General features: G+C 33.1%; 1 protein-coding gene across 1 annotated transcript; it reads right to left on the reverse strand.

Moving 5' to 3' along the window:
* Window positions 1-2,534: 2,534 nt before the first annotated feature.
* LOC145328743 (uncharacterized) lies at window positions 2,535-25,058 on the reverse strand. Its single transcript, XM_080172565.1, has 16 exons — window positions 24,940-25,058; window positions 23,762-23,823; window positions 22,959-23,015; window positions 21,437-21,492; window positions 20,793-20,857; window positions 17,307-17,353; window positions 15,442-15,481; window positions 14,792-14,893; window positions 14,009-14,092; window positions 13,277-13,342; window positions 12,620-12,651; window positions 12,266-12,332; window positions 11,140-11,809; window positions 8,461-8,527; window positions 4,566-4,607; window positions 2,535-2,686 (listed from the first exon to the last, which is right to left on the reverse strand). The coding sequence occupies exons 1-16, from the start codon at window positions 25,024-25,026 to the stop codon at window positions 2,677-2,679; spliced, it is 1,554 nt and encodes a 517-aa protein (XP_080028691.1). The 5' UTR covers window positions 25,027-25,058; the 3' UTR covers window positions 2,535-2,676.
* Window positions 25,059-27,520: the final 2,462 nt, after the last annotated feature.

Genomic DNA, 27,520 nt, shown 5'->3' on the forward strand with positions numbered 1-27,520 from the left:
AAAGTAAAAAAAACTTCAATACAAACAAACAGACAGACAAACATCCTGTTACTTTATTATAAGGATAAAATATGATTCGTTTTTAGTTAAGTTTATTGCTGGTATTATTATTTGATCAATCCTTCTAAATAAAGTTAAGTTCAGGGCTCGGCAGCCGTGACTAAGCCAAAAACTTAAACTCGTTTGGATGCTTTGAAAATTTTCCTGAAAAAGAGGAATTTCCATGTTTGGGTCAGGCTTAGACTTCTATCTGATTTGTAAAATTGTAAAATGAAGATTTCCCTGAGGCTTACAGATGGCTGACGCGCGGTTGTCGAGCCCTGGTTAAGCTTCCCTTCAAATAAAATTCTTTCTCATATTCATTCGATTCCGGTGGATAGGAACAGGTTCTCATCCATACGAAAAAAACTATGTCTAGCATCGTATTATATCCAGCTTTCTACGAATCTAAAAATGTACAATCATAAGAGTAAAAACACATTTTTTCGGGGCTTAAAAACTGGTTTTAATCTTATATTTGTTCATTCTATATCCACGGAAAGCCGTTTATGATACGATGCGAGAAATAACTATTATAACATTGTACTTCATATGTAACATTTTTTAAAAGTTAATTATAAAATATTTTGAAGCCTCCCCGGATCTACTACAGTTCACGGTAAAATATTGCTGGTAACGAATATTGCCAAAAATTTTTGAATTTTAAAGGCTGCTAGCTGCCGAACGTACATATCATGCCCGCACACTGTTTTAAGCGGCATAAGAAGGCCTACAAATAATCTGGAATAGCCATAAATCAATTATGCATAATTATTTCGCAGTGCAGAGAAATGCGCGAGAAAGATCTATTTTACGCGTTTTTTCTTCAGTGAAGCTTTCCCTGTGCATCATTGGATCTTGGTTATTCCAGATTATTTGTAGGCCTTCTTAAACCGCTTAAAATGGTGTGCGGGTATGATCTGTACGTTCAGCCGTTTGGAAGCTAGCAGCCTTTAAATTTCATAAATTTTTGGCAATATTCGTTACCAGCAATATTTTACCGTGAACTGCAGTAGATCCGCCTCCCCAGGGCAAATGTGAAACATCTCTGAAAAGTAATCTAATCTAAATAACATCCAGGGAGTGCTCAAGGCAAAACTAATCTGAATTAGAGGTTTAGTGATTATTTTCTTGAATATTTGTAAACTACCAATACTACAAATATACCAAAATTGCCGGATCATGTAAAGAAGATGAAGTTTTTCCGTTAAAGGGCAGAAATTACCCTCCAAAGATTTGACCTCTGATTAGCTTTGTGCTTTGTTTGTTGAAAGCTAAATTTTCAGATGTTTTATTCGTACAAAGTACTTGAAATGTTCTTTTAGTAAAGCATGCCAAACCGCAACAAGACACTAAACATCGACTCTTGTTCATACACCATCTGAGGTCAAATCTTATAAAGGTAATTTCTGTCAATTTATTGCTTAAGCCTAACAGAAAAATCCGCCAGTACTTTCTATTCTGTGTCTTAGTTAGTCAATTTTTTCATTGACTAGGAAGTTAATTAATAATACAATATAAGAACAACTTACAATTTATTTTTCAAAAAAAAATTATAATTTCTACAATAACAATAAAAGATCCTAGTTAAAGTGTCTGACTCTTATTATGACGTAAAAAAATAGCCAATGAGAGGCCAGTATAGACTGTAATTGACCAATGTTAAAATTTATAGTGGCCTCTCATTTGTTAATTTTTTTTTACGCCATAATCAAAGTCAGACACTATTACTAGGTTCCAAAAAAAATTTGGATCAATCTAATAAGAAAAAAGGGACAAAACACTAAAAGAAAATAAATATATTATCTAAGAACATTAATAATTTAGCAATTGATCGAATATTAAATAAAAAAACCTTTCAATGTTCAAGGTATCAAAAATACAGTGTGTTTTTTTTATGAGAACTTTTTTGAAAGCAATTTTACCCCACTTATAGTTATCAGAATTTAATGAATAACAGCTTATTTTCTTCGTTTTTTATAACCATTTAAAGAACATTAAAGAAATATTTCAGTTTTTATTAAAAAAGTACAGTAAAATCAAAAATTCAAAAACTGGGTGTCAACATCTAAAAATGATTTTAGGGCATTTTTCTCATGCTCAAATCTTCTACCCTTTGCAAGAATTGCTGCAAAACGCTTCAAAGTTGAGATACAGAGTTAAAAATTGATACAGATACTTTTGGGGACATGTACTAGAACATATTAAAGTTTGAAGGCCATATATCAACCAGGGAGGGAGTACTGGCCCCCCAAAGTGGACTACTGAAAATCCAATTTTTTTCTTGCAAAGAGTAGAAGATTTGAGCTTAATAAAAATGCGCTAAAACCTTTTTTAGATGTTGACACCTAAAGTTTGAATTTTTGATTTTACTGTACTTTTTTTAATAAAAACTGAAATATTTTTTAATGTTTTATAAATGGTTACCTATAAAAAACGAAGAAAATAAGCCGTTAATCATTAAATTCTGATAACTATAAGTGGGGTAAAATTGCTTTCAAAAAAGTTCTCATAAAAAAAACACACTTTATATATACAAATAATTTACTTTTTATCAAGTTGTCTAAAGTTAATTTATCAAAACAAATCTACAATTTATCAAGTAAAGTTGAACTGGAAGAGAACTTGGGTTTTCTCTTAACATCTCCTGAAATTAATAAAAATTCTTTGTGTAATCAAATATAATTTAGGTATTGTACTTTCATAGATAGACAATGACATCAGGTATCTAAATGGAGAAGACAATGACCGAAAAATTGATGTACAGTACATCCCTAATAAATGTGACAAAGTTATTATAAAACTTTAGGACTAGTGTAATTACCAGCCCATTGTCCCATCTCTCTCTGTAAAGACATACATATTATAGTGATTTGATAATGACAGTTTGATAATAGAAAATACTCAGGGACCAAGATTCTGACAAACAATTCTAGGTGAAAATTTCCCAACAACCCACTTCTTTCCATTCCCCCCCCCCCCCCCATTCTCTTATCCACTTCCCATTACGCCATTCAGATATCAAAAACTACAGCAACACTTAGAAAATTCTTGGCAAAATACTTTATTTTCTAAATTTCTATCACGAGGTGTGGAAAACTTTCAATATTTTCATATACTTATGTTATTTTAAAATGCCTATATTTATTTTGTTATTGAAGATGAATGCTTCAAATTTCGGGTATTGGGTCTACTTATGGAAGTCTTTAAAAAGCTGAGCGGTATGTTTCTTGCAGAATTTCTTTAAAGGGCGAATATAGGTTCGATATGATATGAGCTCATATCAAAGGTGCAATTCCATAGATTATAAATAACTTAAAAATATTGACATATTCAATTGTATAATAAGATATATAAGTTTTCCGGAATTTTAATGTTAGGGGGAGATTTGAAATCTGCATCAAATTTTAAGGACTTTCTATAAAATTCGTTTTTTGTATAATTCTTTATCTAAAAGCAGAAATGCATTTTAAGTTATTTAATTTTGACCAATAGGATAGGTGGATTTTAAACTACCTGCGCTCTAATTGGTTGAATGATGTACGACATCCAATCAGAGCGCAGATTTTTTAAATCCACCAATCACAGATGCTAAAATTAATTAACTTAAATTGCATTTCCGCTTTTAGATAAAGAATTATAGAAAAAACGAATTTTATAAAAAATCCTCAAAATTTGATGCAGATTTCAAATCTCCCCCTAACTTTAAAATTCCGGAAAACTTATATATCTTATTGTATAAGTCTGTTTATAGCTTAAAACCCGTCAATCTCGAAGAAAATATTTTGTAATTAGTGTGGTTCCCTAAGAACTCAAACACCCTAGCATCACACAAGGCTTCGTGGCGTTGAATTAAAAAGCTTTCGTTAAATGATAGTCGTAATAACGTGGAAACCAATTAATCAGGGGTAAATATACCCTCCTTCTACCTTCATAAAGTAAATTATTTAAAAGTTAAAAAAAACATCAAATAATGTAAAAAGTAAAAAAAAATAATCGATAAAATTTTCTTGGAGGAAGAATGATTTCAAATCCCTGTTTTTTTGTGGCCGTGTGTGTGTGTGTTGAAAATGCGTACAAAAGGGTTGTTTATATCATCATGAATTAATCAAAGATCTCTGTACAGAAAATAAACTTTAAGACGTATTATTTACCCTGTCAATACTCCTGACGCCCTTCTACGCAAATTATTTTTATGCATTTTAAAAAATTAAATAAACTAGTATATAATCTAAAATAATAAACATTTAAATTATCTTTTAAGGTGCGTGCCAATGTAATAGTCAATCAAACTTAAGCAAAATAGTCAAAAAAAGTCTTGTAAAGGGCTAAAATAAACGATTTTGTCGGCAATCTCATTTATTATATGTTCAATTGAAACAGAAAATTGCAAAATCTACTTAAGGATTTTTTTGAATTTTTAAATTTGGCATAGATATTCTAAAAGTATGTAATGGCACCTTTGATATAAGCTCATATCATATCGAACCTATATTCGCCCTTTAAGTTTACACTAATACACATACCTCTTTGATAGCTTGGTACGTTTCCCAGCTTGGTTTCCTCTACTACATAATATTCTTATTTGATATTTTTCAAAAAACGTCGTCATACATACAACCGACCCTTTGATTATCACACTTCTACGCCTGTTTTAGACCAATGCATTTTAACAATTAGGAGACATATGTGATTTTAAACGTCTTTTGTTTATGACAAAGTGTTGAACCGAGATATCAAATCTCATTACTCACAGAAAAGTCCTCACCACACCGTGTCGTACTAGAGATGTTAAAACGATACCTATTGTTGCTAAGTCGTGCACGTGACACATTTAGTTAGAGTAGGAGAAATACCTTAGCCCGTTAACTGCATTATTGTAATTATGTTTCGAATCTTGAATTAATTTTTAAGGACCTTGATACAGATTAAAAGTAAGGGAAAGAAAACATTCCTAATTAGGACAGAAGTCACTGGAAATTGATCTAAGGAAGGCTACTTATGTCCTTCATCTAACAAAATCTAACTTAAGGGAGGTGACCTATGTGCTTTGTCTGACAAATTCTTACATTAAGAAGGCTGCTTATGTCCTTCATCTTGCAAAACATAGCAAATTCTTGCAAAACATAGCAAATTCTTGCAAAACATAGCAAATTCTTGGAAAACTTAGCTTTTCTGTCCTTCACATAGCTAATTCTTGCAAAACATAGCAAATTCTTACAAAACATAGCAAATTCTTGCAAAACATAGCAAATTCTTGCAAAACATAGCAAATTCTTGCAAAACATAGCAAATTCTTGGAAAACTTAGCTTTTCTGTCCTTCACATAGCTTATTCTTGCAAAACATAGCAAATTCTTACAAAACATAGCAAATTCTTGCAAAAAATAGCAAATTCTTGCAAAACATAGCAAATTCTTGGAAAACTTAGCTTTTCTGTCCTTCACATAGCTAATTCTTGCAAAACATAGCAAATTCTTACAAAACATAGCAAATTCTTGCAAAACATTGCAAATTCTTACAAAACATAGCAAATTCTTTCAAAACATAGCAATTTCTTACAAAACATAGCAATTTCTTGCAAAACATAGCAAATTCTTACAAAACATAGCAAATTCTTGAAAAACTTAGCTTTTCTGTCCTTCACATAGCTAATTCTTGCAAAACATAGCAAATTCTTACAAAACATAGCAAATTCTTGCAAAACATTGCAAATTCTCACAAAACATAGCAAATTCTTGCAAAACATAGCAAATTCTTACAAAACATAGCAAATTCTTGCAAAACATAGCAAATTCTTACAAAACATAGCAAATTCTTGCAAAACATAGCAAATTCTTACAAAACATAGCAAATTCTTGCAAAACATAGCAAATTCTTACAAAACATAGCAAATTCTTGCAAAACATTGCAAATTCTTACAAAACATAGCAAATTCTTGCAAAACATAGCAAATTCTTGCAAAACATAGTAAATTCTTGGAAAACTTAGCTTTTCTGTCCTTCAAATAGCTAATTCTTGCAAAACATAGCAAATTCTTACAAAACATAGCAAATTCTTGCAAAACATAGCAAATTCTTACAAAACATAGCAAATTCTTGGAAAACTTAGCTTTTCTGTCCTTCACATAGCTAATTCTTGCAAAACATAGCAAATTCTTACAAAACATAGCAAATTCTTGCAAAGCATTGCAAATTCTTACAAAACATAGCAAATTCTTGCAAAACATAGCAAATTCTTACAAAACATAGCAAATTCTTGCAACAAGGGTCCAAAACTCAAAAACACATTTTCCGTTGGTACCAAGGACACCAGGTCACCGTATCTTGAGAACCGGTGGTCGGATCGCGCTGAAAATTTGTTTTTGAGTTTGGGACCCTCATTGCAAGAATTTGCTATGTTTTGCAAGAATTTGCAATTTTTTGTAAGAATTTGCTATGTTTTGTAAGAATTTGCTATGTTTTGTAAGAATTTGCTATGTTTTGCAAGAATTAGCTATTTGAAGGACAGAAAAGCTAAGTTTTCCAAGAATTTACTATGTTTTGCAAGAATTTGCTATGTTTTGCAAGAATTTGCTATGTTTTGTAAGAATTTGCAATGTTTTGCAAGAATTTGCTAAGTTTTGCAAGAATTTGCTATGTTTTGCAAGAATTTGCTATGTTTTGTAAGAATTTGCTATGTTTTGCAAGAATTTGCTATGTTTTGTAAGAATTTGCTATGTTTTGCAAGAATTAGCTATTTGAAGGACAGAAATTGCTATGTTTTGTAAGAATTTGCAATGTTTTGCAAGAATTTGCTATGTTTTGTAAGAATTTGCAAATTCTTGCAAAACATAGCAAATTCTTACAAAACATAGCAAATTCTTGCAACAAAAGTCCAAAACTCAAAAACAAATTTTCCGTTGGTACCAAGGACACCAGGTCACCGTATCTTGAGAACCGGTGGTCGGATCGCGCTGAAAATTTGTTTTTGAGTTTGGGACCCTCATTGCAAGAACTTGCTATGTTTTGCAAGAATTTGCAATTTTTTGTAAGAATTTGCTATGTTTTGTAAGAATTTGCTATGTTTTGCAAGAATTAGCTATGTGAAGGACAGAAAAGCTAAGTTTTCCAAGAATTTGCTATGTTTTGCAAGAATTTGCTATGTTTTGTAAGAATTAGCAATGTTTAGCAAGAATTTGCTATGTTTTGCAAGAATTTGCTAAGTTTTGCAAGAATTTGCTATGTTTTGCAAGAATTTGCTATGTTTTGTAAGAATTTGCTATGTTTTGCAAGAATTTGCTATGTTTTGTAAGAATTTGCTATGTTTTGCAAGAATTAGCTATTTGAAGGACAGAAATTGCTATGTTTTGTAAGAATTTGCAATGTTTTGCAAGAATTTGCTATGTTTTGTAAGAATTTGCTATGTTTTGCAAGAATTTGCTATGTTTTGCAAGAGTTTGCTATGTTTTGCAAGAATTTGCTATGTTTTGCAAGAATTTGCTATGTTTTGTAAGAATTTGCTATGTTTTGCAAGAATTTGCTATGTTTTGTAAGAATTTGCTATGTTTTGCAAGAATTTGCTATGTTTTGTAAGAATTTGCTATGTTTTGCAAGAATTTGCTATGTTTTGTCAGAATTTGCAATGTTTTGAAAGAATTTGCAATGTTTTGAAAGAATTTGCTATGTTTTGTAAGAATTTGCAATGTTTTACAAGAATTTGCTATGTTTTGTAAGAATTTGCTATGTTTTGCAAGAATTAGCTATGTGAAGGACAGAAAAGCTAAGTTTTCCAAGAATTTGCTATGTTTTGCAAGAATTTGCTATTTTTTGTAAGAATTTGCTATGTTTTGCAAGAATTTGCTATGTTTTGTAAGAATTTGCTATGTTTTGCAAGAATTTGCTATGTTTTGTCAGAATTTGCAATGTTTTGTAAGAATTTGCTATGTTTTGCAAGAATTAGCTATGTGAAGGACAGAAAAGCTAAGTTTTCCAAGAATTTGCTATGTTTTGTAAGAATTTGCTATATTTTGCAATAATTTGCTATGTTTTGCAGGAAATTGCTATCTTTTGCAAGAATTTGCTATGTTTTGTAAGAATTTGCAATGTTTTGCAAGAATTTGCTATGTTTAGCAAGAATTAGCTATGTGAAGGACAAAAAAGCTAAGTTTTCCAATATTTTGCTATGTGATGGACCAAAGAAGGATCAAAAAGCTAGGTTTTGTGAGGTGAAGGGAGGCTACTTATGTCCTCAATCTTGCAAAATCTTTGTTCAGGGAGGCATGTTATAACAAATTCTCACTTAAGGAAGGCTACTTATGTCCTTCCTAGGAAGGTGACTTCTGTCCTAATTTAGGAATGACTTTGTTTTCTTTCCATGATCCAAAGTAAGCAATATAAAGAATCTATTACAATATTGAATTATTGTTAAAAGAATAAAATTCCTGTTATTAGTTGAGGTATTTGGTTCGATGCCACTACAACTAAGATAATTTTCTCTCAGGACGGCACCTGAAAAAAAATTGCAGCTTTATTTCATAATGTTTCTTTATTACCTACTTACAAACTATCTTTTTTATTTTGGGGGAGTTGACCACTCACAGGTCTCCTTAGCAAAACCTTAGATTAAAAAAAATCTCGAAAGAAACGGACAACAGGGCCTTCAAATAGGGTACAGTGGTGGTCAGAATCCGTTGGAGATTAAATCTTAGCTGCTCCTTCTTGCCAGATATTGCAATTTGAAGTTGTGTGGTAAAAGTGCCTATAATTACAAGAATTCCAAGGATATATGCATAAGTGAACACCTTAATTCATCAAATAAAAAGGGCGAGTTTAACATTTGAGGAGTTTAGATATCTCTTCATTTGTAAACTACACACTTCATCCCCATTTAGAACAATTTTTATTACTATAAATGATGTTTTTAACTTCAATAAGAGTAATAAATAAGGTACTATAAGCTTAAAGAGGTTTGCCCAATTTACAACTTTATCCTAAAGGCTGTTACCCTGGGAAAAACTTAAGTTTAAGTTTACATATGGCCCAAGTTACTTTTAGTAATTCTGCTTCCCCCCCCCCCATACTCTCACAACCTACCAACTTTAGGGTGGAGGGGGGGGGGGGGGAGCATAGTAATACTATTATGTGTTTCTCAAAAACTAATTGAAGTATAGTGGGAAAAATTTTTATGTAAGGTTTTTATGCCAAAATTTTGTAGAAATTATGTTGACCACCTTCTCTCCCCCTCTCCCTCGTCCTGACATAATTGGGGGGGGGGGGGAGGGGGTGGCAGAAGATCATTCCAATGTGTTTTAAGAAAATATTAGAGATACATATAAAGCTTTTGGATTTGTATTGTTGTGGGACCCAAAGCACTTTTACATATATTGCTGACCTCTTCCCCTCCCCTCATAAATCAATAACATAACATTTTGTAAAGAGAGAATGGTTGGGTTGCAGTTGAAAGTTTACTACTATGGTGTGTTACTAAGAAACCACTAGAATTGTAGCAGCAAAGCAAATATGCTTTGTTATGTCAAAAGTGATTTTAACAAATTTTGCTAAATTCTCCTTCCAAGCCCCCTTTCCCTCCCTATTGCTTTACAATCTCTCCCCCCCCCCTTCCCTCCCAAATAAGTAATAGAAGGGAGTATAGCAATACCCTTGTGATTTACTTGTAGATTACTCAAGATATAGAGTGCTTTTGGATTTAAACTTTAGTAGGTCCATAATTACTTCATAATTGAACAAATATTGCTGACCTTTCCCCAACCTCAACCAACCCCATCCAGAAAAATTATATTGCTGCTCAATTTCCTCAACCCCCATAAAAAAAAGTTAAAATATTGCTTGCCCTCCCTCTCCAGCTACGCTCCATACAACCTCACCACCTGTGTTTTACTCAGAAACTACTATAGCAATAAGGAGCTAACATTGGAATAAAACTTTTAGATTTCAAATTGCTTCATATGTATTACCTATTCAATGTTTAGTGAAGGAGCAATGGGTTGACAATAATTTTTTTATTAGTCCAATAGGCTGGAGGAGATTATATAGCAATATAATTGTACTAGATTGGGAGGGTTGTAGTTGAAATAGATATTTATAAAATTAAATATACCCTGAATATCTCCAGAGGTTTCTAATAATATACAATATTATTTACCTATGCCACTAGCCACTACTTCCAACAGATGGAGGGGGGGGGGGGGGAATCTAGCAATATTTGTAAAAGTAATTAATATCCCAAAAAAGCTTAAATCCAAAGTTTGCTTAACATAATTCAGTGATTTCAAAGTAACACAAGAATATTTTCCATATCCACTGCCCCCCTCCTAATAATTTGTGGTCTAAGAAGGAGGGAGTGGGTTGGTTGCAGCAATATTTGCAAGAGATTTTGATGGCTAATAAAGTTTAAGTACTAAAGCTTATATTTCCAGAAACTTTGGGCCTAAGAATCTTACATATAATGTTTTCTTTCAATACTTCAAGTAGTTTTGAGTAAAACATAATACTATTACTTTGCCCTCCCCCCTAAAATTTATGGGTTGCAAGAGGGGGTTGAAGGGGGGGGGGGTTGAGAGTATTTTAAATATTAACTTTAGCAATATGTAAAACTAGAACTGAGGTTTTCTTTACTGGTTCCAGGGTAACAGCCTCTAGCTTAAAGTTGTAAACAGAACAATGTACCTTTTTCATTAAATAATTTCTTTAAAGAAACAAAATTTTCTAAATGGGGAGGGACTGTGTAGTTTACATATGCAGAGACATATAAACTCCTCAAATGTTAAACTCAAACCATTTTATTTGATGAATTAAGGTGTTTTCTTATGCGTATATCCTTGGAATTCTTGTAATTTTAGGCATTTTTACCACAAAACTTCAAATTGCAATATCTGGCAAGAAGGAGCAGCTAAGATTTAATCTCCAACGGATTCTGACCACCACTGTACCCTATTTGAAAGCTCTGTTGTCCGTTTCTTTCGAGATTTTTTTTATCTAAGGCTTTGCTAAGGAGACCTGTGCACTCCCATTTTTAATTTTAGTTTTAAAAATGAAAGTTAAAAATAAATTTGGTGGTGTAATTTAGGCACTGCTTTATAGCTCCATCACCTATATATTACCTGGGCTTGAGTGCTTAAAGAACTTTCTTTTTCTAGCAGCTGAGGCAGTTTCTTGTTGGTATGAGGAAACCAGTCTAGCAGCTGAGGCAGTCTCTTGTTGGTATGAGGGAACCAGTCTAGCAGCTGAGGCAGTCTCTTGTTGGTATGAGGGAACCAGTCTAGCAGCTGAGGCAGTCTCTTGTTGGTATGAGGGCACCAGTCTAGCAGCTGAGGCAGTCTCTTGTTGGTGTGAGGGAACCAGTCTAGCAGCTGAGGCAGTCTCTTGTTGGTATGAGGGCACCAGTCTAGCAGCTGAGGCAGTCTCTTGTTGGTGTGAGGGAACCAGTCTAGCAGCTGAGGCAGTCTCTTGTTGAGATGAGGGAACCAGTCTAGCAGCTGAGGCAGTCTCTTGTTGGTATAAGGAAATCAGTCTAGCAGCTGAGGCAGTCTCTTGTAGAGATGAGGAAACCATTCTAGCAGCTGAGGCAGTCTCTTTTTGGTATGAGGGAACCAGTCTAGCAGCTGAGGCAGTCTCTTGTTGGGATGAGGACATCAGTCTAGCAGCTGAGGCAGTCTCTTGTTGGTATGAGGAAACCAGTCTAGCAGCGGAGGCAGTCTCTTGTAGGGATGAGGGAATCAGTCTAGCACCAACAGCAGGACTCATCATATCTCCATGATCAGTGTTTCCTATCTAAACATTAAGACAACAAGGAAATGTTTTAACATAACAGCGAATCATCAACAAGCTGTAAAACTGTATACTATAATACAGTAAAATTCTTATGATAAATTTAGTAAATGAAATTTTATTAATGATATTGCGTTAATTCTTATTACAAGACTTTAGTATATTATGCGCTGAATAGAGTCCATATTCTTTGACTTTGACGTGCAAATACGTGCAAACAGATATACCTTACCTAAAGAATGACTTTGAAATAAAAAATGTAGTAAAATTGTTACAACTAAAAGGCATTTCCAGTACTATAACTATTTATTCCGTGCACCTGACATAGCAGCGGTAAGACAATTTTTAACTTCTTTAGTTATAACGCGGTATTGGGTTTAGATTCTAATCTACCACTTACCCAACAATGAGCGGATGCGCTACGTGTTACGCTATAGTCGAGGTTTTGATTAAACTTACCATCTTGTAAGCTTCTTCGATAGCGGATTTATCAGCCTCGGTAAGATCATGTAACAAAACAAATTCACTAAAACAATAAAAAATAAATGTTTCAGATATAAAGTTTAAAGGGGTAGTTCCACGAAATGCATTTGAACTTAATTTTATGAACCGCATATTTTTTCATGATTGATTGGTTAAACTACATTTATATGGCATATATTTGAAAGAATTTCAATTTTCTACCACGTAGTTTTTAAAATATCAAGACTTGAAAATCGTTTTTTTAAATTGGATATATCACAATATTTGTTTTTATTGATGTGAACCTTGTTAATAAAAAGACATATAGGATATTGAGAAATTATTGCATACCTGTTACTGGCAGAGGAAGAACACCATCCAGCCTATAACAAAAATATCTTTTTAGTAGCGAAACCACTCTATAATTAAATTTGTCCGCCCACCTGTTCGTAATGATTTATCACCACTAAATATATACTCTGTATATCAATTTGTTCGTTTTATATTCATGGCTACGTTACTTATTGATGTTGTCAACCTTGTATTTGCGCATTTGATAAGTTTTGTGATGTTTGTTTTAAAAAAATTGAAGATTCAACTTCCAAGAATTAAGCGAGTCCCACCCGGGTTATCCCTCCCACCAAAAAACCCATTTTTTATCTTAAAATGATGAAATATTGAGTAGGGGGGGGGGGGGGGGGGAGGTCCTTTTTTCTGTTCATAGGATAACAGAAATATAACCCATATATAAAAGCAGCAGGATCTGTGTGTGTGTCTGTCTGTGACGAAGGTTTTCGCATACCACTGAACTGATATGGTTCTCCTTTACAAAGTAGCTACTCATAGGTCCTGGGAATGTTTATAATTTTTTGAAGAGGGTACCACCAAAGAGAAATCACCCATACCCCCCCCCCCCAAAAAAAAAATGACCCTCCCATTTCCACCTCGAGTGGCCAAAGAGACCTCTAGGGACGTAGCCGCTAGTGTTTATTTATATTTGGGGTTTACCTTAATACCATGGAAGTTGGTAGATGGTCCGTTCGCACCAGAAGGCATTTCTCTTAGCAATTTTTTCTTAATTAAGAAAATCATAAATTAACAACTGCCCATTAATGATAAACAATATTACCCCTTCTTTATATCATACTAGTGGCAAAAGTGCAATAAACCTGCTCTCTTGTTTGCTGACATAAACCATTGGGGACTTTAATTAGATCTTGATTTTTTGGTTTATACTAGCAGTATCTAAATTCTTCCAATCCATAATTTTCATTTACAGTAGGAAAGTATAATTGTTGCATACAACATTGTTTCATCCATAGATCAGATCCTTATTAATCCGTTAGGTATTCCCATTGAAATACTAGGATAATGGTCGTATTTTCACAGTAACTGTTCTCCTATTTTAGCCCCTACGGGCCAAATTTCCTAACCCTGCAGGACATTCATTAACATATACCTAACCTAACCTAAAATAACCTATCAAAAGCTACTGTGAAAATACAACGAACCCCGCTACTTAGTTTTCTTTCCATGATCCAAATACTAGGGTTGGCAATTTTTGGACCGGATTAGGATTCTTACAAAATTTAAACGGATTAATCCGTGGATTCCGGATTCTTACTTTTTTGACGGATTCCAGATTTTCGGATTCTACAAATATTTTAAAAGGCACTTTTAAAAGTAAATTAAGGGATTAAATTTTATCGGGTACTGGGAAGAATCTAAAGCTGAGTTTACCTGGATGACGTGAGGAGTGTATCCTGTGGGCTCATAATTGTCAGGACAGCTAGGGTAGTAAGTCAGCACAGTGCGCATATACGTCTAATCAATTATAAGAATATTAGAATTAAACACTAGAGGAGGAAGGGTTTAAATAACTGTATTTCCCTATCCCAATGACCTTGTGCTGGATCTCAATTGAGTCTTTGAAAATCAACCAATGGTGTCGGGAATATTAAAAAAGCCAAGCAGCAGAAAATAATTTGCTAGCACACGAAAAAGGTCATTGGAAAAGGGGGGAAGTAGTTCTCTGTATATACATATTACATATATAGGTACTAAATATCTATTATATGAAATGAATGGATATTATTTACGTGGATATTACGATAGGGAGGGGGGGGGGGGGGATTTGTCGCTAATTTATGTTTACTGAAATTTTCAATATAAAAAAGAGGATAATACCCATTATTTTAGCAAGCTACAAGGTACTCTTTATTTTAGTACATGATTATCTGGGTAAGATCCAAGTAATTATAAATCAATTTTAAAAGGTGGTGTAATGCATCTCATCAAATTTTTTTTCATTTTCTGGAACTCCCAAATAATTACCCAGTCTACCTTCCCTTTTTTCAACCCCCCCCCCCCTGCTCTAAAATCAGCTTAAAAATAGTAGGTGGTACATAACTGCCCGGTAAAAACCAGTAAAGGACCATCTCTGACATTAGTACTGATATTACATTTGTGGTATAATATAGCAATTATTTATCGGCCATGGTTGTCTCGCACCCTGTTAAATACCTCTTGAGGTAGAGGGTCCATTTCGTTGATGGCCGTGTTCAGATGTTTCACCATTTCTTCAACTTTCATCAAAGTTGATTCAGCGTCGTCATTGTCTTTAGTCTAAATTAACAAAGTATGGCGTTTTCCCTCAAAGTGCCTTGTTTAGCACCCCCCCCCCCCCTCCCTGTCATACCGTGTATTGAGTTTTCAATTACTTTGTACGGGCGATTTTGTACAATTACACTGTGAAGTCAGGTACAACAACCATGACATTCAGTAGAAAACCAACTATTTGATTGCCTGACCTTTATCAGGAGGTATTAACAGTACTTGGTAATAAGCACCGTTTTAATTTTGGGTCAAGGCATTCCCAGTGCTCTAACCATTAAAGTCGCGACAAAAACCATTTTTAACGTCTTCAGTTATGATGCGGTTGTTATGATGAAGAATCGAACACATTACCTCTCTGACAATGACCTTTGTGTTACTGTTAAGTCATGGTCGCGGGATACCACGTAACACCCCGCCCTCTTATTTTGAACCAAAAAACTAATGATCTGTTCAGCTGTTCGTTCATGTTACAGACTTATGTACATGAACACACACACACTTACTCACTCACACACACACACAAATAACTTTAATCTATAAGTAAATTTAAATGTTACCTTGATATGAAATTGGGCCAGATTGTCCTCTCCTTCATACCTAAACAAGTAGTAAGATATACAAGTTTTCCGGAATTTTAAAGTTAGGGGGAGATTTGAAATCTGCATCAAATTTTGAGGATTTTTTTTATAAAATTCGTTTTTTCGCGGAAATACAGTTTAAGTTAATTAATTTTGGCATCTGTGATTGGTGGATTTAAAAAATCTGCGCTCTGATTGGATGGCGTACATCATTCAACCAATTAGAGAGCAGGTAGTTTAAAATCCACCTATCCTATTGGTCAAAATTAATTAACTTAAAATGCATTTCCGCTTTTAGATAAAGAATTCTACAAAAAACGAATTTTATAAAAAATCCTTAAAATTTGATGCAGATTTCAAATCTCCCCCTAACATTAAAATTCCGGAAAACTTATATATCTTAATAAGTAGCCTAGTACAAAAATTTGTGAACGGACCACAATGGATGGTGTAATTTATAGAGCAGATATTCAGTGTTTGTGTTTTGTACCTATACCTATATAGGATTACATTATTAGTTGCAGCTTGATATTAGTAAAGTATTTGATAGCAAATCTATTTCTTTTATTCATGGAGGGAGAGTACATTGCAGGGGCGTCCAAGCTTTTTATTTTTTTGGGGGGGGGGGGAAATGGCGCGCGAAGCGCGCCGCAAATTTTTTTTACCCCCCTTAAAATTTTTACCCCGAGGGTAAAATTTGCTTGGGGGGGTAATTACCCCCCCTGAAATCCGTTGGCAGGGTTAAATTTTGTTTACCCCCCCCAAAATTTACCCCCGGGGTAAAATTTTTTGGGGGGTAATTTAAATTTTATTAAATATTTAGTATTAAAAATGCGCGCACAGCGCGCAATATTTTTTTTTTTTTTTTTTTTTTTTTGGGGGGTAAATACCCCCTCCTAAATGGTTGGGGGTGCCAGGGAAGGGGTAAATTTTAAATGGGGGGGGGGATAATCACCCCTTTACCCCCCCCCCTTTTGGACGTCTTTTGTACATTAAAATTATTTCTATTGTAAATTATATAAGACTGATACCCAAAGTTTTGAAACTGAAGGAACTTGGTAAATGGTAAAATGTATACTGACCTAACATTGGTCATCTATATTGTCATATTTCAATATGCTCTTTCTTTTAACTACATTATCGAAATGAAATGAAATGAAATGAAATATTTATTTTATGACACATACAAAAAAATATATATACATAACATGGTATAATCACAAACAAACAATAAAATTGATCATGATTACTTACAGTTTAATAATAAAGATAATATTATTCACATTCAAAATTCGTGTCAAAGGACTAAATAATCTCTCTCGAGGTAATATTAAGTAGCCTTTGCAGATAAGAAAAAATGATAAAAAAAAATAATAGATAACATGAAACATAATTATTTAAAACAAGAACTTACGCAATGATATATGATGGGTATTATAGTATGGAATTGAAAGGAAAGGAATTGGAGGGGAAAATAATATGATGTGCGTTTGTAATATTGACTATAAACATTTTTAATTAATAAAGAAGGGTAAATCAGTGAAGACTTGTAGAACAGACAGAATAAGTGTTTTACATTCTTAGGTGGCAAGAACGGCAAAGAAGTCTATAACATGTTATGTCTATTTTTGCAAGAAGGCATTTTTTTAGCTTAATCTTAAATTGATTTAGGTTTAAGGCATTTTTTATATTATCACGGTCATCAAAACTGTTCCATGTCTTTGGAAATGAACAAATAGGAAGCCTCTCTACTAAGTTAATTCGAGAAAAGGGAACACTCAAAATTTTGGGTACTTTAACTTTTATTGAAAAACTTTTTAGGAAATTTAATTTATAATTCTTACTTGAAAGTAAACTTGTAAACCTCATGGACTGAGTTATCAGGATCATTCTAAAATATAAATATCTATTTTAACAGAATTATTAGCTAATTCCCTCAAATACCCTAGTCGAGCAAAGTCAGCGTGCTATTGCTGTTCATTTCATGGCTTCGCCCCTGGCATGTAGGGGCTTCGACCCTAGGCCGGCCACTTTTATCTTATTTTTAAAAAATAAGATTTTTTTGTGGAAGGGCGTGGGGAGACTCTTTGGGTTTCGTCCCAAGAGGTTGTAGGGAGTTTCATTACACAATTATTTTTTGTCCTTAAAAAGATGAAATCAAAAGCCGCATTCCGCCGCCCTATAGCCCAAAACCTTCTTCATACTATCACCAAATTTCCTTAAAAATTGTCTATTAATCGGTCCAGCCGTTTAATAGGTTTTACAATACGTGGAAGAAGGAGGCATAAAAAGCTTAAAACCAAAGCTGGACCCATGTGAAGCTCTTTAATATGTAGGGACTCTGTATTAAGAATCAGAGATTAAAGAATTAAAAATAGCATAAAACTATCACTATATCTAAAATAATATTCTAAAACTACCCAGGGACATTTACAGTGTGTCCACAACCAAAAGAATACTGATACTGAAAAAAAAAAGAAATACTGGAAATACTGAATCCTAAAATAAGAAAAAATACTGAACAAAATAATACAAATACTGAATAAGTATTTTTTTATATGATTCCTCATTTCAAAATTTCATATATCATAGTTTTATAATTAGGGGGATATTTTAAAGATCTTTTAATTTTGCCTCTTAGATTTTCTTGCACCAATTAAGCAGGAAATGACTGATAAATATTTTAAATGATTACAAAACTTAAATACTTTTTAGTTGAGTTAAGAGCATGCTAAAAAACTTTACCTTCAATAATCATGCAAAGTACTCACCTTAGATTATTCATTCTATTAATAGACAAAAAAAATATCTAAAAAAACTTACTGTATAAAAGCATCTCAAATATCTAAAAAATTTATATTTGAGATGAATTGAAAAAAAAATGTTACAAGAAATGAATTGGTAGGTAGGTATTGTATTAAACCTCACTAAATTCTCAATATTTCAATAATATATCGAAGTGTGGAAATATTTGTGCAATTGTACATAAAATAAAAAGTTGCTATCAAAATTGAACTTATATTAGATGATTTTTTATTATAAGTATCATTCGTAGATCATATCTAAATAAATCTTTAAAAAATTTTGGCACATCTAGGGGCTTTGGGCAAATTTAATGTACAAAGTTATAGGGTAATTTAAAGGAAAATAAAGTAAGGCGCGAAGCGCCAAAAAAATCTGACATCAACTACTTGAAAAAACATCTTATTTATGCAATTTTTTTTGGAATTTAAGAAATAATGAAAATACTGAATCATGAAAATTTCCAAAAACTTAAAAATACTGAATAAAATTTTCAAATACTGAATATTCAGTATTTACTGAAAATACTGAACCCCCAATTTCCAAATGCTGAAGAATACTGAATATTTTCAGTATACTGAAAAATGTGGCCACGCTGCATTTATGAAGCTTAAAACTTAGAATCCAATCGGATCTAAAGCTACAGACAAAAAAGACATTACTATTTAAAGGGGGGGGGGGGGGAAATGTGGTGACTCGTGCCACGACATACCAGCAATTTTATTTTGGGTGCTACTCCCTTAGTTTTAGGGATAATTGGGTGAAATCTTTTGGGACAGACAAAAAAGACATTACTATTTAAAGGGGGGGGGGGGGGAAGGGGGGGAAGGGGGGGAAATGTGGTGACTCGTGCCACGACATACCAGCAATTTTATTTTGGGTGCTACTCCCTTAGTTTTAGAGATAATTGGGTGAAATCTTTTGGGCTGGGTCACTAATTACCCCAACTATTAATATCTTTCAAAAAAAACGGCGGCGGGTCCGCCGCTCCCGCCGTTCGCCGCCATTTTCCGCCACCACGTATTGCATTTCTCGCCGAATTAGGCAATTTGGAATCATTTGAGACCATGTTATTTTTTTCAAAAAATTCAGTGCCTCTCCTAAGCTTTTAAAGATATTGAGACAAAACCTTTTGAGGTAGATCAGTAAAAAATAATTGAATAAAAAATGGCGGCGGAACCGCCGCTCCCGCCGTCCACCGCCATTTTCCGCCGCCAAAATTTTTTTTATTGCATTTCTCGCCGAATTAGGTAATTTGGAATCATTTGAGACCATGTTATTTTTTTCAAAAAATTTTCCCCTTATAACCAACCCTGCGGGGGGACTTGGTCATTTTTTTTCAAATTCTCGTTTAACAAGGTATATCTTAAATTCAGTGCTTCTCCTGTGCTTTTAAAGATATTGAAACAAAATCTTTTGAGGTAGATCAGCAAAAAAATATTTGAATAAAAAATGGCGGTGGTACCACCGCTCCCGCCATCCACCGCCATTTTCCGCCGCCCACAGGACGGCTTGTAACGGGAAAAATTTTTGAAAAAAATAATATGGTCTCAAATGATTCCAAATTGCCTAATTCGGCGAAAAATAAAATAAAAAAATTTTGGCGGCGGCGGCGGAAAATGGCGGTGGACGGCGGTACCGCCGTCATTTTTTATTCAAATATTTTTTACTGACCTTAGTAGAGGCACTGAATTTAAGATATACCTTGATAAACGAGAATTTGAAAAAAAATGACCAAGTCCCCCCGCAGGGTTGGTTATAAGGGGAAAATTTTTTGAAAAAATAACATGGTCTCAAATGATTCCAAATTGCCTAATTCGGCGAGAAATGCAATAAAAAAATTTTTGGCGGCGGCGGCGGAAAATGGCGGTAGACGGCGGGAGCGGCGGTACCGCCGCCATTTTTTATTCAATTATTTTTTACTGATCTATCTCAAAAGGTTTTGTCTCAATATCTTTAAAAGCTTAGGAGAGGCACTGAATTTAAGATATACCTTGATAAACGAGAATTTGAAAAAAAAGGGGAAAAATTTTTGAAAAAAATAACATGGTCTCAAATGATTCCAAATTGCCTAATTCGGCGAGAAATGCAATAAAAATTTTTTTTTGGCGGCGGCGGAAAATGGAGGCGAACGGCGGGAGCCGTTTTTTTTGAAAGATACCAATAGTTGGGGTAATTAGTGACCCAGCCCAAAAGATTTCACCCAATTATCTCTAAAACTAAGGGAGTAGCACCCAAAATAAAATTGCTGGTATGTCGTGGCACGAGTCACCACATTTCCCCCCCCCCCTTTAAATACCCTACTATCGTCTTGCCCCTAGCGTCTAGTGGCTCTAAATTCGAAGGGATATTGAATGGGAGAAAAATAGCCTAAAACCATACCCAGACGTTTTATAAAAGTTAACAGTCTAAAACTACCCAGGACACTAGTAAAGCTTAATAGAAAAAGAGAACTCATCAGATCAGCATTTATCAAGATCTTAACCTACAAACAAAAAGAACCTTTCAGCAAACAATATTTAAATTACCTTGTCTGTAAAAATAATAAAAAGAAAGTCTTTCAAATATTTCTTCTCAACCGCTTCAAATGCACCTAGAGAAGTAAAATTAATATCACACAAAACAAACAAGTAGGAATTCGAGCAAAGTTTAACAACTATTTAAACAAACATGCAAAAAACATGCGAAATAATTTTAAAATGAAATAAGGATGACAACAACCATAAAAGCAAAGATCTAAAAACAAACGGTAGGACAACCGAACATAACACATGTCGAGTGTCAAAACTAACTTAATAAGCAGAGTATTAAATCAAATTAATAAAACTATGAAAACTTACCTCCAGGGCTCCAATCAATAAAACTATGAAAACTTACCTCCAGGGCTCCAATCAATAAAACTATGAAAAGTTACCTACAAGGGCTCAAATAAAAAAAAAACTATGAAAAGTTACCTCCAAGGGCTTCAATCAATAAACTATGAAAACTTACCTCCAAGGAATCCATTAATACTATATAAACTTTCTCCAAGATCTCCTATCAATAAAACTATGAAAAGTTACCTCCAAGGGCTTCAATCAATAAAACTATGAAAACTTACCTCTAAGGGCTCCAATAAGACTATATAAACTTATCTCCAATGACTCCAATCAATTAAACAAAGAAACCTTACCTCCAAGGGCTCGAATAAGACTATCCGCAATAAAATTCCTTCCTTTCTTGATCAGTCTGATTATCAATTAAATAATAAACAGCTATTAAGCATAATTTTAGCATCAACCTTTAATTAAGGATTAATATGATAAGTTATGAAGCTTTGGGCATTGCAAGAAGTAACAATGTTTGATTGCAAGTCCCTTGTATGGAAGTCCCAACTGAATGCAATGCAATGGTAATTGGTTACGTTTTTCCTATATTTTAACTTAATATAAAGTGGAGGGTTGCACCTCCCCCTCCCCTTGTAGGTCTTCCTTCAAGTGCCCCTTGCAGCTTTTAGGGGCGAAGCCGCAAGTTTTTAAATAAATCATGAGGCAAAATTAATTTTAGTTGTAATAGAAGTTGGTTTTTGTAATTACCAGAAAATCATGCACCTTACTTTCCTACCGAGGCTACGATCTTTTTAAAAGCGAAGCTTTTCTATAATTAGGGTCGGTCCGTCCGTACGTCCGTCCGTCACGGATAGCTTTTTTCGTTAATTTTGACATGTTAGAATTGTCCTATCGATTTCAAATTTTGCATGGTGATTCCTTTAGTAGTTAGGTATGATTTAGAAAGCGTAGCAACTCTATAATCATTACCAAAATGTCCGTACTTCCAGTTTAAACATGTTGATTTTTTTACTTTTTTAACAACAAATTTGTATGTGACCTAATTATCCGATTGGTCTGAATTTTGGTATACTGATTCCTGGGACAATAAAGTACAATATTATAAGCGAAGCAACTCTATAATCAAGTCCTAAAAATGTAAGTATGTCCATAATCATTATCCTGTATCAAGCAGTTTTTCAACAAATTTACTTACAATTTTGCTTTGACTATTATACATTCGCATTCTGATTATTCAGTTCTGACATTATACAAGTGTTAATATCCGTTTGTCCTACCGTTTCAGAGCTTCGCTTTAATGGATGTTGTCAACCTTGTTTCAATATATTTGTTATTAAAAAGGATGACAACATCCAAAACAGCGAAGCTCTGAAACGGTAGGACAAACGAACATTAACACTGAACTAGAGTTTCAGAACTGAATAATTAGAATATATATTGTAGATGTCAAAAGTCGAAACAAAATTCTAAGTAAATTCGTTGAAAAACTGCTAAAATACCTACAGGACATACTTACATTTTTAGGACTTGATTATAGAGATCGTGCTTCGCTTACAACATTGTACTTTGTTGATCTAAGAATCAGTATTCCAAAAATCAGATCAATCGGATTATTATATCACATCGGTAAAAATTTGTTTAAAAAGTTATACCTAATCAATGTAACGATTTTAGAATTTCTTAATTGTACCTAACTACAACAGGCATATTCAAAACCATGCAAAGTTTGAAAACGATACCTAAAAGAATTCAAACAACATGCTTAAATTAACGAAAAGAGCTAACCGTTCTGGACGGACGGACCAACCCTAATTAAACTATAAGAAAGACTTCGCTTTTAATAAATAGCTATTTTGTATTTCATTCCTAAGTTCTTGTTCGCCCAAGTTGTCATCTTTGTAACACTCCTCACCAAGCAATCCTCTAGAAAAGTTCAGAAATTAAGTTACTCATCACTTCTGGTAGTAATCTTCTAGATAAGTTAAGAAATTAAGATACTAATCACTTAGGTAGCAATCCTCTAGATAAGTTGAGAAATTAAGTTACTCATTACTTCTGGTAGTAATCTTCTAGATAAGTTAAGAAATTAAGTTACTAATCACTTAGGTAGTAATCCTCTAGATAAGTTAAGAAATTAAGTTACTCATCACTTAGTAGTAATCCTCTAGATAAGTTAAGAAATCAAGTTACTCATCACTTAGGTAGTAATCTTCTAGATAAGTTAAGAAGTTAAGTTACTCATCACTTAGGTAGTAATCCTCTAGATAAGTTAAGAAATTAAGTTATTCATCACTTAGCTAGTAATCCTCTAGATAAGTTAAGAAAAGGTAGTTATTTATCGCATTGTATTATATTCAGCTTTCCGCGGATATTAAAATAAAACTTGAATTAATTTTATGATTTTAATTATTATTTTGTTAATCGTGGAAAATTGTTTGTAGCCATACATGATTTTTATGGTATGGCTGAGAACCGGTTCTACTCCAGCGGATATTATTCGAAGTCGAAACCATACTTTAAACAATAATCTGTTTCATTACTGATTAAATTGTGATTTAATAGAGGGATGGGGGGAGGAATTTCACTAGGTTGAAAAATATACACCCCTGCATGCCGGTCAATAATAATATGGCTAGGTACATGAAGAACAATGTAAATAAATTGTATACCTGACATATGTGATGTTGGATATACATGCTGAGAGTGTCTTCTTGATCAGAAGACAGGATTGCTAAAATTAAACCAATGAACAGGTGTGTATGTATATTCTGCACAAGATTAGGTAATTTTTTCACCAGCTGCAAAATATTTCATTTTTCCTTTCCCCCTTAGTTTTTACCCGATCAAGGAGGGAGAAAAAAATAAAATAGAGAATTTTTTTTTCTCAGAACTTTTTATTTTTTCTTATCCAACATACCTATTTTTTCCATCCCTTTAGCAGGGGATCCCATGCAGAATATGATGCACCCTTGACAATGTATAGAATCAAATTTAACTTCTTAGGTAAGCATTTTTACAAAAGGGAACATGTCCACTGTCCAGCTATTACCAACAAATCACAAAACCTTTACGCAGTAGGTATTTAGCTTTGAGAAGCAACCCTTAGTAGAAATGACGACCTTTAAATTTATATCGCTAGTTTGCTATATCTTATTCCTGTAACTAGCGGCTACGCCCCTAGAGGCCTCTAGGGCCAATTGAGGAGGGGAGAGTCGAATTAGATAACCCAATTTCTTATTTCAGATTTAAAAAAAAATTTATTTCTAGGGGAGATTTCCCCAAAAATAGTTATACACCTTCCCGGGACCAATAAGAAGCTACCCTGACAGACACACAAACAAACAGACAGACATCCTGTTACTTTATTATAAGGATATGTCGCTCAATTTAGAATACTGTACAAAAAACTACTCTTCTAATCACCTTGATTTAAATATGGCGTTTGATATTTTATTCTTGTATTCCAAATCCGTCTGTAAATGACGAAAAAAATATTGTCAATTCCAATAAATAAAACTGTTTTAATCCCTCAGAATTGTTCTTTCGTGCGAGACGAGGTAAAAATATATAAAAGTTTCTATGATTAAAACCTTAGGTATATGTTTATTTATCCAAAAGTATAAAGTTTTCCTCGGATAGTAAAATTATAAGATTAATTTCAGTTTTGTTAACCTTAAGACCACCGAAGGCCCTGGCTAACAGAACTAGAAGATTTATATAATTTCAAAATTTGTCTTTTAGTAAGATACATTACCTATATAGTTTTTTTGGTATGGCTCAAGAACCGGTTCTAATTCAGCAGATATTAACCAGTTTCGAAGCCTTACTACTAGAAAAAAAACTTTACCTGTTGAGTTTTAAACTCTGTAGGGAAGTAAGTGTTATCAGTTTTCAAAATCCTCTTTTGTCTTCTCAATTGTACACAGCTAGACATTTTAACAACTTCTTTGGTTTAATTCCTAAACTGGCATTAGATAAGGGGGGGGGGGGGGGAGGGTTAATGCAACCATCTCGTAATCAATGTATAAATGGCACTTAGATTTCGAATTTCGATCTGAAATTTTGCATGAGTAATCCTTGGTAGGTCTATTTTCCCTAAATCGAACAAAAAGTTGAAAAAATAACGGCTAACGGCTCAGCCGTTTAGCCGTTTTTAGGCTATTTTTAGGGCAAATCTGTCATAAATTACGTAGGAATCAACTTTTTGAAACATATTTTTGCTTTAAATCATGTGAAATGATACAAAAAAAAAATTTCTAGATTTCTAGTACCAGCAACTACCGGCTAGAACCGTTTGAAACGCAGCAAAGAGTATTATGTGGGGGTAGGTTTCGTGATGATTTAACTTGAAAATAGCCCAAAAAATGGCTAAACGGCTGAGCCGCCAGCCGTTACTTTTCCAACTTTTTGTTCGATTTAGGGAAAATAGACCTACCAAGGATTACTCATGCAAAATTTCAGATCGAAATTCTAATTCTAAGTGCCATTTATACATTGATTACGAGATGGTTGCATTAACCCCCCCCTTTGTTACAACTTTATAATATTAATTGGATGTTGCACCAGATTTTCATGTACTTTAATAAAGTGATACTCACAGCTGGCTAAAGTAACGATACTCCCTAAATTCTCATACTGGATGAACGAACTTACCAATAAAGGAGATTTATATTAGCAACCTAAATTTATACCCTTATCAATATGCCTATGTATTCTATATTCATTTTTGATTACAAAGTATGTACATTAAAGGTTAAACAATATAATGCCTATCATAGAAACACACATTCGTTGACTTAAAAATTTTAAGGAGCATAACTTCTCATTGTTTAAAATTTTATCGTAATTTTGCATTGGAATTGTAGGTTTACATCAATTATCCGTCAGTTAATACCTTAAATAATCAAAACAATTTAAAGATCAAATTTAAACAAAACATTTAAAACTAAATTATATGGCTAAAAATTATTAATATTTTTAATTTAATGAAATATGAATGAGAATGTAACGAATTATGTAATAATTTTAGCTCGGTTACAAGGGAGTGATAAATTAAAATAAACATTCTTTTAAAAATAAAGAAAACTTTGGGTTATAAGCATTTATTATTCTAAAGGAAACTCGTAACACACAGATGTCCTAAAAAATTTAAATATTATATTTACAATTTAGATTATATACTAGTAAAATCACATTTTATTTTATGGTTAAAAGGAATAAATAATAATAAATTTTAGTCCTATTTTATCTAACCATTTTAGATATTTTTTTTAATTAAGCAAGTTTTTTAACAATCATATCAACAAAAAAAATTTGGCATTTTTAAATTTCGAAACTATGTTGAATGTCTATGGCACAAAAAAGTCTGTTAGATAATTTAAGCCAAAATCATAAACTAAAATATATAAAAATTTAATGCTTTATCCAGTATCGCTTCAAAACCGATTAATATCCGGTGAATTAGAAACGGTTCTCTTCCCAGCCATACTGAAAAATTAAGTATAACATCGTATTATATCCAGTATTCTACGAATATAAAGTTGTACGTACAATCATAAGATTAAAAACAGTTTTTTAGCCCGTGCCTTCGGCATCTCGGGGCTAAAAAAACTGGTTTAATCTTATAATTGTATATTTTATATCCGCGGAAAGCTGTTTATAATACGATGCGATAAATAACAATTATGTCAATGCTCTTTTTGCATCATTTTAAAACTGTAGGTACCCTGTTTAGATAAATAAATTTTGTCTCGCTTTTGCTTTATTTTCTATAAAATCTACTAATTTTCTGATAATCCAACAAAATCGGATTAAAAATTGGCGAAAAGTTTTACTTAATCCCTTAAATAAACCATAAAATAACTTTAATATTTCACTGACTGTCTTTATAATTCTTTGGTTTCAATAATTTAATAATCTACATAGGTCAACAATAATTTATTACCTTAGTGACTTAATTTATCTTTTAATAAATGGAGATTTGCATTTCCCACTAAGAATGTCAATAATTATAATTTTTTTCCAGTATGGCTTCCAAACCGACTTATATCCGGTGGATAAGAACCGAATCTCAGCCACACTGAAAAACCATGTATCGTATCGTATTATATCCAGTTTTCTACGAATATAAAAATGTACAATCATAATATTACAACCAGTTTTATATTTTTGGAAAAGTTGTTTATAATACGATGAAAAAAGAACTATTATACTGCTAAAAAAATTCACCGGCTTAAAGATAAAACAGCATTTACAAAACTTTTTATTACAATAATATGCTAATTGCTATTTCATTGCAAGTAGCATACAATAAATTATGGCAACTTAGTGATAAATTCATCCCTCCTTATTGATAAAGAATTTTAAAAACTTTACTGTAGGTACCTATTTAAAAAGTCTAGAAATAAAATAACTACCTATTTTCTTTA

The sequence above is a fragment of the Acartia tonsa genome, chromosome 9, assembly GCF_053477335.1.
Source record: "Acartia tonsa isolate MP-2025a chromosome 9, ASM5347733v1, whole genome shotgun sequence".
In the NCBI taxonomy this organism is placed as follows: Eukaryota; Metazoa; Arthropoda; class Copepoda; order Calanoida; family Acartiidae; genus Acartia; species Acartia tonsa.